The sequence below is a fragment of the Nerophis lumbriciformis genome, linkage group LG04 (assembly GCF_033978685.3).
Source record: "Nerophis lumbriciformis linkage group LG04, RoL_Nlum_v2.1, whole genome shotgun sequence".
Lineage (NCBI taxonomy): Eukaryota > Metazoa > Chordata > Actinopteri > Syngnathiformes > Syngnathidae > Nerophis > Nerophis lumbriciformis.
This window is the reverse complement of record NC_084551.2, coordinates 66,021,796-66,038,463: the sequence shown is the minus strand read 5'-3', so window position 1 is coordinate 66,038,463 and position 16,668 is coordinate 66,021,796. Positions and strand designations below refer to the sequence as shown.

General features: G+C 40.9%; 1 protein-coding gene across 1 annotated transcript; it reads right to left on the bottom strand.

The window, feature by feature from the left end:
• Window positions 1-4,794: 4,794 nt before the first annotated feature.
• On the bottom strand, window positions 4,795-15,496 carry taf12 (TAF12 RNA polymerase II, TATA box binding protein (TBP)-associated factor). Its single transcript, XM_061946594.1, has 6 exons — window positions 15,334-15,496; window positions 14,598-14,790; window positions 6,977-7,054; window positions 6,737-6,851; window positions 5,139-5,227; window positions 4,795-5,062 (listed from the first exon to the last, which is right to left on the bottom strand). Exons 2-6 carry the CDS (start codon window positions 14,676-14,678, stop codon window positions 5,027-5,029), a joined length of 399 nt encoding a protein of 132 aa, XP_061802578.1. The 5' UTR covers window positions 14,679-14,790; window positions 15,334-15,496; the 3' UTR covers window positions 4,795-5,026.
• Window positions 15,497-16,668: the final 1,172 nt, after the last annotated feature.

Genomic DNA, 16,668 nt, shown 5'->3' with positions numbered 1-16,668 from the left:
TTAGGGAAACATTTGCAGATTTGAAACGCTCCAACCACAACCTTTAATTTGAGGTGTAACTCGATATGTTTTGTCACAAGTTATTTTTTGATCGCTACCAAACGCTAGTTAGTCGCTATCGACCTACTCTATTGCCACCAGTTTTGGAGATGTGTACTTCTACCATTACATCATCATTTGAAGACATATTAGGGAAACATTTGCAGATTTGAAACGCTTCAACCACAACCTTTAATTTGAGGTATGACTTGATATGTTTTGTCTCAAGTTGTTTTTTGATCGCTACCAAACGCTAGTTAATCGCTATCGAACTACTCTATTGCCACCAGTTTTGGAGATGTGTGCTTCTACCATTACATTATCATTTGAAGACATATTAGGAAAACATTTACAGATTTGAAACGCTCCAACCACAACCTTTAATTTGAGGTATGACTCAGTATGTTTTGTCTCAAGTTGTTTTTTGATCGCTACCAAATGCTAGTTAGTTGCTATCTACCTACTCTATCGCCACCAGCTTTGGAGATGTGTGCTTCTACCTTTACATCATCATTTGAAGATGAACGTATTCGGAAAACATTTGCAGATTTGAAACGCTCTCACCACAACCTTTAATTTCAGGTATGACTCGATATGTTTTGTCTCCAGTTGTTTTTTGATCGCTACCAAATGCTAGTTAATCGCTATCTACCACTTTGAAGATAAACGTATTAAGAAAACATTTGCAGATTTGAAACGCTCTCATCACAACCTTTAATTTGAGGTATGACTTGATATGTTTTGTCTCAAGTTGTTTTTTGATCGCTACCAAACGCCAGTTAGTCGCTATCTAGAGATGTGTGCTTCTACCATTACATCGTCATTTGAAGACATATTAGGGAAACATTTGCAGATTTGAAACGCTCCAACCACAATCTTTAATTTGAGGTGTAACTCGATATGTTTTGTCTCCAGTTGTTTTTTGATTGCTACCAAATGCTAGTTAGTCGCTATCTACTGTCGGAGGCAGATATTTACATATATCCGTATTTAAGTGTTACTTCTTTATTTTCATAATCATATTACAAAACAGCTAGTGTTTTTCTTCCAATTGTGGTCTTTTGGTTGTCTGCAAATACTGTGTGCTAACCTTGACTTTGGAATGTAAGGAGGAGAGATACTCCTTTTCCTTATCTGTTCTTGTGTCCAGCTGCGGAGGACAATGGGCATGTGTTTGGGCTGGAAAGACAAGACAACGAGGGTGGGAGGGAGAGAGACTTTATAGAAGAGAAGGTTTCCATTTTTTAGATCAGACCATCTTAGCTGCGCGATTGAATGTTCTATGCTGGACTGGTCTAATTTTATCTCCAAAGCTTTGGAAATATATAAGCTACCTTCTTTATTGCCACCAGCTTTGGAGATGTGTGCTTCTACCATTACATCATCATCATTTGAAAACAAACATATTAGGAAAACATTTGCAGATTTGAAACGCTTCAACCACAACCTTTAATTTGAGGTATGACTTGATATGTTTTGTCTCAAGTTGTTTTTTGATTGCTACCAAACGCTAGTTAGTCGCTATCTACCTACTCTATTGCCACCAGTTTTGGAGATGTGTGTTTCTACCATTACATCATCATTTGAAGACAAACGTATTAGGAAAACATTTACAGATTTGAAACGCTCCAACCACAACCTTTAATTTGAGGTATGACTTAATATGTTTTGTCTCAAGTTGTTTTTTGATTGCTACCAAACGCTAGTTAGTCGCTATCTACCTACTCTATTGCCACCAGTTTTGGAGATGTGTGTTTCTACCATTACATCATTATTTGAAGACAAACGTATTAGGAAAACATTAACAGATTTAAAACGCTCCAACCACAACCTTTAATTTGAGGTATGACTTGATATGTTTTGTCCAAATTTGTTTTTGATCGCTACCAAACGCTAGTTAGTCGCTATCTACCTACTATATCGCCCCCAGCTTTGGAGATGTGTGTTTCTACTATTACATCATCATTTGAAGACGTATTAGGGAAACATTTGCAGATTTGAAACGCTTCAACCACAACCTTTAATTTGAGGTATGACTTGATATGTTTTGTCACAAGTTGTTTTTTGATTGCTACCAAACACTAGTCGCTATCTACCTACTCTATTGCCACCAGTTTTGGAGATGTGTGTTTCTACCATTACATCATCATTTGAAGACAAACGTATTAGGAAAACATTTACAGATTTGAAACGCTCTCACCACAACCTTTAATTTGAGGTATGACTCGATATGTTTTGTCACAAGTTGTTTTTTGATTGCTACCAAACGCTAGTTAGTCGCTATCTACCTACTATATCGCCCCCAGCTTTGGAGATGTGTGCTTCTACTATTACATCATCATTTGAAGACATATTAGGGAAACATTTGCAGATTTGAAACGCTCCAACCACAATCTTTAATTTGAGGTGTAACTCGATATGTTTTGTCACCAGTTGTTTTTTGATTGCTACCAATTGCTAGTTAGTCGCTATCTACCTTCTTTATTGCCACCAGCTTTGGAGATGTGTGCTTCTACCTTTACATCATCATCATTTGAAAACAAACATATTAGGAAAACATTTGCAGATTTGAAACGCTCCAACCACAACCTTTAATTTGAGGTCTGACTCGATGTTTTATCTCCAGTTGTTTTTTGATTGCTACCAAATGCTAGTTAGTCGCTATCTACCTACTATATGGCCCCCTGCTCTGGAGATGTGTGCTTCTACCATTACATCATCATTTGAAGACATACGTATTAGGAAAACATTTGCAGATTTGAAACGCTCTCACCACAACCTTTAATTTGAGGTATGACTCAGTATGTTTTGTCTCAAGTTGTTTTTTGATCGCTACCAAATGCTAGTTAGTCGCTATCTACCTACTCTATCGCCACCCGCTTTGGAGATGTGTGCTTCTACCATTACATCATCATTTGAAGACATATTAGGGAAACATTTGCAGATTTGAAACGCTCCAACCACAATCTTTAATTTGAGGTGTAACTCAATATGTTTTGTCTCATTGTTTTTTGATTGCTACCAATTGCTAGTTAGTCGCTATCTACCTTCTTTATTGCCACCAGCTTTGGAGATATGTGCTTCTACCTTTACATCATCATCATTTGAAAACAAACATATTAGGAAAACATTTGCAGATTTGAAACGCTCCAACCACAACCTTTAATTTGATGTATGACTTGATATGTTTTGTCTCCAGTTGTTTTTTGATCGCTACCAAACACTAGTTAGTCACGATCTACCTACTATATCGCTACCAGCTTTGGAGATGTGTGCTTCTACCTTTACGCCATCATTTGAAGATAAACGTATTAGGAAAACATTTGCAGATTTGAAACGCTCTCACCACAACCTTTAATTTGAGGTATGATTTGATATGTTTTGTCTCAAGTTGTTTTTTGATCGCTACCAAATGCTAGTTAGTCGCTATCTACCTTCTTTATTGCCATGGTAGAAGCACCAGATGTGTGCTTCTACCATTACATCATAAACATTTGCAAATTTGAAACGCTCCAACCACAACCTTTAATTTGAGGTATGACTTGATATGTTTTGTCACGAGTTGTTTTTTGATCGCTACCAAACGCTAGTTAGTCGCTATCTACCTACTATATCGCCCCCAGCTTTGGAGATGTGTGCTTCTACCATTACATCATCATTTGAAGACAAACGTATTAGGAAAACATTTACAGATTTGAAACGCTCCAACCACAACCTTTAATTTGAGGTATGACTTGATATGTTTTGTCACAAGTTGTTTTTTGATTGCTACCAAACACTAGTCGCTATCTACCTACTCTTTTGCCACCAGTTTTGGAGATGTGTGTTTTTACCATTACATCATCATTTGAAGACAAACGTATTAGGAAAACATTTACAGATTTGAAACGCTTCAACCACAACCATTAATTTGAGGTATGACTTGATATGTTTTGTCTCAAGTAGTTTTTTGATCGCTACCAACGCAAGTTAGTCGCTATCTACCTTCTTTATTGCCACCAGCTTTGGAGATGTGTGCTTCTACCTTTACATCATCATCATTTGAAAACAAACATATTAGGGAAACATTTGCAGATTTGAAACGCTCCAACCACAACCTTTAATTTGAGGTATGACTCGATATGTTTTGTCTCAAGTTGTTTTTTGATCGCTACCAACGCAAGTTAGTCGCTATCTTACTACTATATCGCTACCAGCTTTGGAGATGTGTGCTTCTACCATTACATCATCATTTGAAGACATATTAGAGAAAAATTTGCAGATTTGAAACGCTTCAACCACAACCTTTAATTTAAGGTATGACTCAATATATTTTGTCACAAGTTGTTTTTTGATCGCTACCAAACGCTAGTTAGTCGCTATCTACCTACTATATCGCTGCCAGCTTTGGAGATGTGTGCTTCTACCATTACATCATCATTTGAAGACATATTAGGGAAACATTTTTAGATTTGAAACGCTTCAACCACAACCTTTAATTTGAGGTATAACTTGATATGTTTTGTCTCAAGTTGTTTTTTGATTGCTACCAAACGCTAGTTAGTCGCTATCTACCTACTATATCGCCCCCAGCTTTGGAGATGTGTGCTTCTACCATTACATCATCATTTGAAAATAATACTTGCAGATTTGTAAAGCGCTCACCGGCACCTTTAATTTGAGGTGTGACTCGATATGTCTTGTCGTAACTTGAATAGCAGCGAGTTAGCAAAGTCGCAAACTACTTACTGTGTGGCCAAGGAGCAGCAGCACAAACACAGATGATTAATGTTTAATAACACGAACTGAAACAAAAATAAAGAGTCAAAGGAGATACATTAGTACGGGAGCGGGTTGGCAATACAAAATGAGGAAGACGATGAAATGCTAACGTCAACAAATACAAATCTCCTTCGCCAATCCTTGATACTTTACCTGGGAAAACAAAACCAACAAAGGGGGGGGGGGTGTAAATTGACGCAGAGAAAAAAAAAAAAAGGGACCCTTGCTATTTTTTGGTCGTCTTGCGAATCAGAGCCATCCTCTGAAATAACAGAACATGCAAAATATAAGGAGGAGTTATCCACAGTTGTTATTATTACCATTAATAATGGTGTTACCTGTTTGTGAGCCTCTGTGGTGCACGCCTTCTTAAACGGCCGGATCTCGTCTGAGCCGTAACCCGGAATCCACATGTTCCACTGGCGCTCTTAGGGGAAGCGGGAAACGAATGGTTTTAACATTCCCAGAACCAACTGACCACACTCATCCATAGACACTGAACACAAATATAAACATTTTTGGTTTTGCTCCCATTTTTCATGAGTTGAACTCAAAGATCTAAAACGTTTTAAACACAATACCTTTTCCTCTCAAATATTTGCCCACAAATCTGTCCACACCTATGTTAGTGAGCATTTCTTCTTTGCCAAGATAATCCATCCCACCTCACACAGGTGTGGCATATCAAGAAGCTGATTAAACAGCATGATTATTCCATAGGTGTGCCTAATGCTGCCCACAATAAAAGGCCAGTCTGAAATGTGCAGTTTTATCACACAACACAATGCCACGGATGTCGCACGTTTTGAGGGAGCGTGCATTTGGCATGCCGACTGCAGGAATGTCCACCAGAGCTGCCCGTGACTTGAATGTTAATTTCTCTACCATAAGGCGTTTCAGAGAATTTGGCAGTACATCCAACCGGCCTCACAACCAGCCCAGGAGTTGCGCCACCATGATCGTCTGAGACCAGCCACCAGGACAGCTGCTGCAACAATTGGTTTGCATAATCAAATAATTTATTCACAAACTGCATGCTCCTCGTCACTCATCGGGGTCTTGACCTGACTGCTGTTTGTCGACTTGGGTGTGCAAAATGCTCACGTTCGATGGCGTCTGGCACGTTGGAGAGGTGTTCTCTTCACGGATGAATCCCGATTTTCATTGTTCGGGTTAGGGATGTCCGATAATATCGGCAGTCCGATACAATCGGACATCCCTAACCCGCTTTAAAATGCAATATCGTAAATTATCGGTTTCAAATTTATCGGTATCAAAAAGTGAAATGTAGGACTTTTTAAAACGCCCGTAGGGAGAAGTACAGAGCACCAATAAACCTTAAAGGCACTGCCTTTGCGAGCCGGCCCAATCACACAATATCTACGGCGTTTCACACACACAAGTGAATGCAATGCATACTTGGTCAACAGCCATACAGGTCACACTGAGGGTGGCCGTATAAACAACTTTAACACCGTTACAAATATGCGCCACACTGTGAACCCTCACCAAACAAGAATGACAAACACATTTCGGGAGAACATCCGCACCGTAACACAACATAAACCCAACAGAACAAATACCCAGAACCCCTTGCAGCACTAACTCTTCCGGGACGCTATGATATACACCCCGCTATTCCCCCCCCCCCCCACCTCAACCTCCTTATGCTCTCTCAGGGAGAGCATGTCCCAAATTCCAAGCTGCTGTTTTGAGGCATGTTAAAAAAAATAATTGAGTGTGCTTTTATCGTGGGCAGCCTAAGGAAAACCTGTGGAATAATCATGCTGTTTAATCAGCATCTTGATATGCCACACCTGTGAGGCGGGATGGATCGTCTTGGCAAAGAAGAAATGCCAGTAAACTAAAAGCCATCTAGTGGTAATGTAAGACATGACATGTGTTCCTAGTAAAACGGTAAGAAAGAGCAACTCACCGAGATGCAACTGCACATCTTTCACCTCCAAGGTGTTGGACTTGCGATGGCGTGCCAGTTGACAGGCGGCCGTCACCACGCTCTCGATGAAGTCGTCTGCGATTTGCAGCAGCATCTGTTGAAGGCACGTTCAATCTTATAGATACATACTGTGTGTGTGTATATATATATGTATATATATATGTTCTTTTAAAAACAGTCTTAAAATCATGCGACACGTGTGAGTTGAGCAGGCTTTACCTCCTCCACGTCCTCATCCAGCTGCTCGTTGGGGTCGATTTCTCTCACCAGGTCTTGTAGCTTTTTCTTGCTAAGAACCTGAGACCAATGTGGGGTTAATAACAAATACACAATTATTAACAAACAACGACAAATGGTGCCTCTATATATATATATATCCATCCATCCATCCATCCGAGGTCGGGTCGCGGGGGCAGCAGCCTAAGCAGGGAAGCCCAGACTTCCCTCTCCCCAGCCACTTCGTCCAGCTCCTCCCGGGGGATCCCGAGGCGTTCCCAGGCCAGCCGGGAGACATAGTCTTCCCAACGTGTCCTGGGTCTTCCTCGTGGCCTCCTACCGGTCGGACGTGCCCTAAACAACTCCCTAGGGAGGCGCTCGGGTGGCATCCTGACTAGATGCCCGAACCACCTCATCTGGCTCCTCTCCATGTGGAGGAGCAGCGGCTTTACTTTGAGCTCCCCCCGGATGGCAGAGCTTCTCACCCTATCTCTAAGGGAGAGCCCCGCCACCCGGCGGAGGAAACTCATTTGGGCCGCTTGTACCCGTGATCTTGTCCTTTCGGTCATAACCCAAAGCTCATGACCATAGGTGAGGATGGGAACGTAGATCGACCGGTAAATTGAGAGCTTTGCCTTCCGGCTCAGCTCCTTCTTCACCACAACGGATCGATACAGCGTCCGCATTACTGAAGACGCCGCACCGATCCGCCTGTCGATCTCACGATCCACTCTTCCCTCACTCGTGAACAAGACTCCGAGGTACTCGAACTCCTCCACTTGGGGCAAGATCTCCTCCCCAACCCGGAGATGGCACTCCACCCTTTTCCGGGCGAGAACCATGGACTCGGACTTGGAGGTGCTGATTCTCATCCCAGTCACTTCACACTCAGCTGCGAACCGATCCAGTGAGAGCTGAAGATCCTGGCTAGATGAAGCCATCAGGACCACATCATCTGCAAAAAGCAGAGACCTAATCCTGCAGCCACCAAACCGAATCCCCTCAACGCCTTGACTGCGCCTAGAAATTCTGTCCATAAAAGTTATGAACAGAATCGGTGACAAAGGGCAGCCTTGGCGGAGTCCAACCCTCACCGGAAACGTGTCCGACTTACTGCCGGCAATGCGGACCAAGCTCTGACACTGATCATACAGGGAGCGGACCGCCACAATCAGACAGTCCGAAACCCCATACTCTCTGAGCACTCCCCACAGGACTTCCCGAGGGACACGGTCGAATGCCTTCTCCAAGTCCACAAAGCACATGTATATATAGAGGCACCATAAAAAAAGACTTCGATCACCGAAAACAGCGAATGTTGTTGTGACGACGTAAACGAGACGCACGCGATTGTCTGTAGTGATGGGATCGGCAGTTCTTTTGACTGTACTGAATCACTAGAATCAGTTCCTTAAATTGATTCGTTCAAAAAATTCGTTCACCGAATCACTTCTGCAGCAGCAGTTCTGTGGGCAGGTCGGCGAATCATGAGTCAGTCAGTAACAGCTTCCCCAGCGGCAGATCTCGGTGTGTGTCAGTTCGTGAACGACACAAGCCCTCAGCACCCAATGAACGACGCGCACAGTGACTGAACGAGAGCCTCAATGTGACGTCCTCCTCCGCGACACAGTCACTTCTCTGTGTCAGTAGGTTCGCGAGTCCTGTTGTTAAATATGTTTTATTGCACTGAAATGAAAATAAGAAATAAATAAAAGTGGGAAATAAAAAAAATAGTTATAGCCTACTAAAATGCTTGCAATCAACAGTTAAATAAATAGGCCTCGTTTGTTTAGTGCAAAAACAAATATTAAATTAAGAAACCCTTAACAAATGCCAACATAAAAACTAAATGTTCTGTAGCAAAGAAAATGTAAACTTAAATATGCAAACAAAAAGAAAAAAAATACCTTCAAAATAAAACAAATAAATTAGGAGCCAGAAATGCCAACATAAAAACTAAATGTTCTATAGCCTACGTTTAAAAATATAACAAAGAAAATATTAACTTAAATGTGCAAACAAAAAGAAAATAAATAGGCTACCTTAAATAAAACAAAACAAATATTAAACCAAGTGCCAGAAAAGCCAACATTAAAACTAAAATTTCTGTAGCTTACATTTAAAAATATAAAAATGGAAATATCAACTTAAATGTGCAATAAAAAAGAAAATAAATAGCTTAAATAATATAAAAATCAAGATAAATAATAGCCTATGTATGTACATACACTAGTTATTATTTTTATTTTAAATCTTCTCAAACAGCCTGCCCTACACTTTACCCCCCGCCCCTCCCCCTCGCGTCGCTGCTGCTCAGCCTTGCCCTGCACTGACTTTCTTTCTGTCTCCTCTACTCTCATAACGTTATGTGTTGAGATAATGGGGACGGTGTTTGTTTTCATGTGGCTTGAGTCAACATTAGCCGTTAGCTTGGAGAATGAATGGAGAACGGATGCCAATGGCATGAAACATATCCCCGCGACGGGAGGAGAATCACTCGCGGCATTGGGGCAAGCAGAGCAGAGAGTGAGAGCGTTGTCGTTCACTGAGTGATTCATGTCGTTAATCCGCGGTGAACGAATCGTTCACTCAGTCCCTCCCCCCGCCCCCATGATGAGTAGCTGGCTGCGTCGTTCGCCGACGTCACAGAATGCGCCAGTTCCACTCATACCGGCATGGTCGCGGCGGAGCTCAACTGAACTGAGAAAGGAACGAATCAGTTCATGAAGTGATTCGGTTCAGTACGTTCACTCAAAAGATTTGTTCGTTCGAACGAATCGTTCGCGAACGACACAACATTAATTGTCTGGCACGTAGTCAGCATGTCTGCTGTGTGGATGGAACTTCAATATTCCCAGATAAAACCGCAGACAGCCATCTACAAAATGTGCAACCGTTAAGGGGACAGTGGCGACTTTTAAAGCGAGAACGTCCAACTAGAGTAGCGGCGCGAAAGCAAGTGTGACGTCAAGCACGCTGCAGCTTGCTTTTTGTCGCGGACATCGAGGGACAGAAGCAGAGTCTCTAAACACCGAGTGCATTCTATAATGACGGCAGAAAAAGATGCTAGATTTGTTGCTAGTACTTTTAAATGATTAAAAAAATACTCTTGACACTTGAAAAAATATGATATAAAATATATATGTTAGGTCAGGAAAAAACACAGAGGCCATATCATCCCTACAAGCCTGTTTTGCAGCTTTCCCTGCTCGCCGGGGGATTTTATTAAAATAATAAAATAAAATAAAATCCCCTGACGGGCAGGGAAACCTGCAAAACAGGCTTGTAGGGATGATATAGCCTCTGTGTTTTTTCCTGACCTAAAGTATATTCCGCTCCACCCTGGCATTGAGCACTGTATAACGGATAAACCACAGAAACCTCGACTAATATAAAATATATGTAATATTGATTAATAATAACAGATTTGTTTTGAATGTATGCAAGCCTCGAATTTGAACTTTATGGTCAAGGCAAGTGTTGCCTTAAAGGAGGGCTCATATCATAGTGCACCAAGGCAAACATTATTTTCTTTCAAGGCAGGAGATATATATATATATATATATATATATATATATATATATATATATATATATATATATATATATAATATATATATTAGGGATGTCCCGATCCAGGTTTTTGCACTTCCGATCCGATACCGATATTGTTTTTGCACTTCCGATCCGATACCGATACTGACCGATACTGGCCTATCCGAGCATGTATTAAAGTTTAAAGTTATTTATCCTACTTAGTTGTCAGAATCATGTTGAAAAGAGTTTTAGTACTCTTGATAACAACTAGCCAGCTGAATTAGGGGAGTTTGAATAATACACAATGGTTGGTAACAAGAAACTGACCTGTTTATTCAAGGAGAAACACAAAATAGACAAAATTATACATGGCAAACAGAAATGGCATCATTGAAACTAGGGCTGGGCGATATGGCCTTTTTTTAATATTTTAAGGCCATATTGCGATACACGATATATATCTCGATATTTTGCCTTAGCCTTGAATGAACACTTGATGCATATAATCACAGCAGTATGATGATTCTATGTGTTTTGATTGATTGATTGAGACTTTTATTAGTAGGTTGCACAGTGAAGTACATATTCCGTACAATTGACCACTAAATGGTAACACCCCAATAAGTTTTTCAACTTGTTTAAGTCGGGGTCCACTTAAATTGATTCATGATACAGATATATACTATCAGATATATATATACTATCATCATAATACAGTCATCACACAAGATAATCACATTGAATTATTTACATTATTTATAATCCAGGGTGTGGAGGGGGGCGCCGGATGTAAGTGTCAAAAAGACGGCCAAAAGAGTTTGATATGAGAATAAAACTAAAGTTAAAATATAGGGTAGAAATGCACCCATTTGCAGGAAATGTAGTCTTGATTTTCAACATTTTCTTTTAAGGCTTGCATGTCTACATTAAAACATTCTTCTTCATACTGCATTAATATATGCTACTTTTAAACTTTCATGCAGAGAAGGAAATTACAACTAAAAAAATCACTAATTTTTTCATACGGTGTTGATCTGGAAATTTTTGCCTCTGCATTTTGATGGTGTGGACGTGTGGCACCGAACGGAGATAAGCGTCTCGACAGACGTTATAATATTTGAACAATGATGACGAAAACTGTTTTCTCTGTCGTGTCCGTGTGTCGAAAATTGTTATGCGCTTATTTTTTTATTTGATTTTGTGCGTGGCATGTAATTGCTATGCGCAGAGGACGTTTAAACAGTGCGCAATTGCACAAGCGCGCACCTTAGAGAGAACGTTGGTCACACGGCTGCGCTAGCATCACAGCTAACGTTAGCCATGCTGCTACCTCTCTGCTCGGGGAGGGCTTATACGTATGTGACGTATGACGTGACAGTATGTGACGTATGTCGTAACAGTATGTGACGTGTGTAAGAAGGTGCGCTTGCTGTCTGTAAGAGGGAGACACAGGAAAGAGTGAGAAGAGCCTGTCGTGTAATGCCAGCAGCTAAAAGCAACTGAGTTAGAATTCACAGACCTGTGGATGTGTTGAAGGTGTGCTGGAAAATGCGGAACGGAAATTATAGGGAGCAGCAGAAAAGTGGAATGTACTATTTAAATAGGTGCGTTGGAAAACACGGAGCAGAGTTTTTTTTTAACTGGATCTGGATCGGCATTTTCCCATGCCTTGCCGATACGCATTTTTTTGCAAATATCGGTGGCCGATCCGATCCAAATATCGGATCAGGACATCCCTAATAATATATATATATATATATATATATATATATATATATATATATATATATATAACCTCCACCTGATGGGACAACTTTGACAAGCAAGACTTTTTGCTCTGGGTCATAAGAAAGGTGCAACATTATATTATGTTTTTAGTCCTTGTTTAACGACAAATCATGAACTTAACTTACGTGTCTTGCTTGCATTCTTGGAGATGACCGTACTCACACGTAAAAAGCGACCAAGCAAAAAAAAAAAAAACATAATGTAGCGTCCTCCCTGTAGTGTGTACTGATGTTAAAGACAATATACACTTCATTGCACCTGTACCATATCGCTATATTGATGATTAAATGCTTTATAATTCCATGAGAGTTTTGCAGCGGCACACACAAGTCCGTGTGTGCAAACATGCAAAAGGGATTCCTTGGCTCGTTAGTGCGTGCTGATTTTAGAAATAATGTAGACTTCACTGCACACGTAATACATCACCATGTTGCTGAACATGTTATAAGTAGAAATATCCGATAATGGCTTTTTTGCCAATATTCCGATATTGTCCAACTCTTAATTACCGATTCCGATATCAACCGATACCGATATATACAGTCGTGGAATTAACACATTATTATGCCTAATTTTGTTGTGATGCCCCGCTGGATGCGTTAAACAATGTAACAAGGTTCTCCAAAATAAATCAACTCAAGTTATGGAAAAAAATGCCAACATGGCACTGCCATATTTATTATTGAAGTCACAAAGTGCATTATTTTTTTTAACATGCCTCAAAAACAACAGCTTGGAATTTGGGACATGCTCTCCCTGAGAGAGCATGAGGAGGTTGAGGTGGGCGGGGTTGAGGGGGCGGTGTTGAGGTGGGGGGTAGGGGGTAGCGGGGGTGTATATTGTAGCGTCCCGGAAGAGTTAGTGCTGCAAGAGGTTCTGGGTATTTGTTCTGTTGTGTTACGGTGCGGATGTTCTCCCGAAATGTGTTTGTCATTCTTGTTTGGTGTGGCGCATATTTGTAACAGTGTTAAAGTTGTTTATACGGCCACCCTCAGTGTGACCTGTATGGCTGTTGACCAAGTATGCGTTTGCATTCACTTGTGTGTGTGAAAAGCCGTAGATATTACGTGACTGGGCCGGCACGGAAAGGAAGTGCCTTTACGGTTTATTGGCACTCTGTACCTCTCCCTACGTCCGTGTACACAGCGGCGTTTTAAAAAGTCATACATTTTACTTTTTGAAACCGATACCGATAATTTCCGATATTACATTTTAAAGCATTTATCGGCCGATAATATCGGCAGTCTGATATTATCGGACATCCCTAGTTATAAGTGTTGGGTTTCAGCAGCACAGCCGTGCACATCTGCACCTTAACACAACATAAACACAACATAACAAATACCCAGAATCCCATGCAGCCCTAACTCTTCCGGGCTACATTATACACCCCTGCTACCAACAAACCCCGCCCCCACCCCAACCCTGCTCCCCCACACATCACCCCCCCCTCTCCGTGCGTCGGTTGATGTGGGCGGGGTTTGGTAGCGGGGTGTATAATGTAGCCCGGAAGAGTCAGGGCTGCATGGGATTCTGGGTATTTGTTCTGTTGTGTTTGTGTTGTGTTACGGTGCAGATGTTCTCCCGAAATGTGTTTGTCATTCTTGTTTGGTGTGGGTTCACAGTGTGGCGCATTATTAGTAAGAGTGTTAAAGTTTAAACCGCCACCGTCAGTGTAACCTGTGTGGTTGTTGACCAACTATGCCTTGCTGTCATTTACGTGAGTAAGCAGAAGTCTCATACCACGTGTGGCTGGGCCGGCACGCTGGATGTAGTGGGCGCTAAATGCTGTACCATTCGTGAGAATAGTTGCCTTGAATTTCGTAGTATGCTGGAAAATTGGGAGGTTGACAAGTATGACGCTGTCAAGCGCCATTCATACAAAACTCGAAACCCTTGGTTTATACACAGCACAAAGCAAAAAAAAATGTGTATGCAGTGTCATTTCATTTTAAAATTATAAAGAATATAGTGGCTCCCATTGATTTCTTTGATTTGTGAAACTGGTCAAAATGGCTCTTTGACTGGTAAAGGTTGCCGACCCCTGATCTAGTATATCAAAATAAACACAATAGGTGATGTAATGCCACCAACTCAGCTATTGCAGCTTTTTTCAGGCTTCTGATTGGACAAAATGTGCATGACATGAATGTGTAGACGGCGACAGTTTTGAAACCACACTTGTGTGGATGGAGATTGTTTTAACCCCAAATACGTGTTTTTGAAACTTTCCCGTGTTCGTGTGGACGTAGCCTTAGTTTGAAGGGTGAGGACGTCAGAGGAGGGTACGTCATACTGACCTGGGATCCTTCGGGGCTGCTTCTGCCTGCAGGACCCGGAGCCCCGATGACCTTCACGGCCGTGTTGGTACTGTTGGCCATGCTCGGGGCCTCACTCAGGAAGATTGATGCAAAACTTGTCGTCGTCCTCTTTCACGTTTAGAATCGACACGGTGGTGGATTATCTTCGAAGCAGGACCGCGTCCATATACACCTGTGGACCAAGACATGTCGACGTAAGGTACAATACGTCATATAACTGGTGTTAAGTCCATGCAGCGTAGCTCGGGTCGGTGGAGCGGCCGTGCCAGCAACCTGAGGGTTCCAGGTTCGATCCCAGCTTCTGCCATCCTCGTCACAGCAAGACACTTCACTGCTCCCAGTGCCACTGGTTTAAAAATGTAACTTAGATAATGGCTTTCATTATGTAAAGCGCTTTGAGTCACTAGAGAAAAGCGCTATATAAATATAATTCACTTCACTAAATTGAGTTGAGCACCTGCTGCAAAATATCGTAAGATCCTCATAAGTGCCACGGTTTAGTTATGTTTATTCAGTGTGCGGTTAAAAAAAAGTATTGAATTTGATTAAAAATACATGAAAAACGTGCAAGTAAATGTGTAATTAGTGCAAAGAGCGACTGTCTTATGCTAAAAACAATAGCAACTGCTTAGCTTCGACGTTAGCCTGCTAAGCTAACATTAGCATCCACTATAACGTCTCGTCTCAAAGCGTCGCACTGATTTCATCCACTTACCCAGCTACGCAAACATCATCTCTCCATGTTTTATCGTCGCCTTTGACGATAGTAACGTTATCTAAAGACACAAAAATAAACGGCTTGAAAGTAGAGGAAGTCGCGAGTATTTTTTTTTTACCCTAACTTCCGGTCACTGGATTGGTCGTGACGTCACTTCCGTTGGCTTGGAAAGCGTTGTTTTCGCCTGTGGAAATGGTTTTAATGAGGATTTTGGTAAGACTTAAGTGTATAATTCATAAAATATTCCGTAATTATAGAAAACAAGATGTTGAAGCGACAAAAAAAAAAAAAAAAAAAAAAAAAACCGCAGGGAAGATAGCTGTAGTGCCATGAATTGATTAACGTCGACCCCGACTTAAACAAGTTGAAAAACGTATTTGGGTGTTACCATTTAGTGGTCAATTGTACGGAATATGTACTGTGCAATATACTAATAAAAGTTTCAATAAGTCGCTCGCCCGAGTCTTCAACGCTTGTCAAGAAAACCTCGTTAATATAAACTAAAATACATATTTCATATGCTGCATATTCCATTGCGACCACTTTTGAAAATTCTAATTTCAAACCGACTTTACTATTTTTTGTTTTTTTAAAACAGAAAAAGCAAAATGTAGCGAGTATTTTTTTTTACCCCACTTCTTGTCTACTTCCGGTGATTGAAATAGCTGTATTGGACGTGACGTCACTTCCGTTTTCTCCGTACGATAGACCAGAAAGTCAAGTGAAAGCTGTTTTCGCCTGTGGAAATGGTTTTAATGAGGATTTTGGTAAGACTTAAGTGTATAATTCATAAAATATTCCGTAATTATAGAAAACAAGATGTTGAAGCGAAAAAAGAAAAAAAAAAAAACGCAGGGAAGATAGCTGTAGTGCCATGAATTGATTAACGTCGACCCCGACTTAAACAAGTTGAAAAACGTATTTGGGTGTTACAATTTAGTGGTCAATTGTACGGAATATGTACTGTGCAATATACTAATAAAAATAATAAATAACTAATAAATCAATCAATCAGTCGCTCGCCCGAGTCTTCAACGCTTGTCCAGAAAACCTCGTTAATATAAACTAAAATACATCTTTCATATGCTGCATATTCCATTGCGACCACTTTTGAAAATTCTAATTTCAAACCGACTTTACTTTTGTTTTTGTTTTTAAAACAGAAAAAGCAAAATGTAGCGAGTATTTGTTTTTTTACCCCACTTCTTGTCTACTTCCGGTGATTGAAATAGCTGTATTGGACGTGACGTCACTTCCGTTTACTCCGTACAATAGACCAGAAAGTCAAGTGAAAGCTGTTTTCGCCTGTGGAAATGGTTTTAATGAGGATTT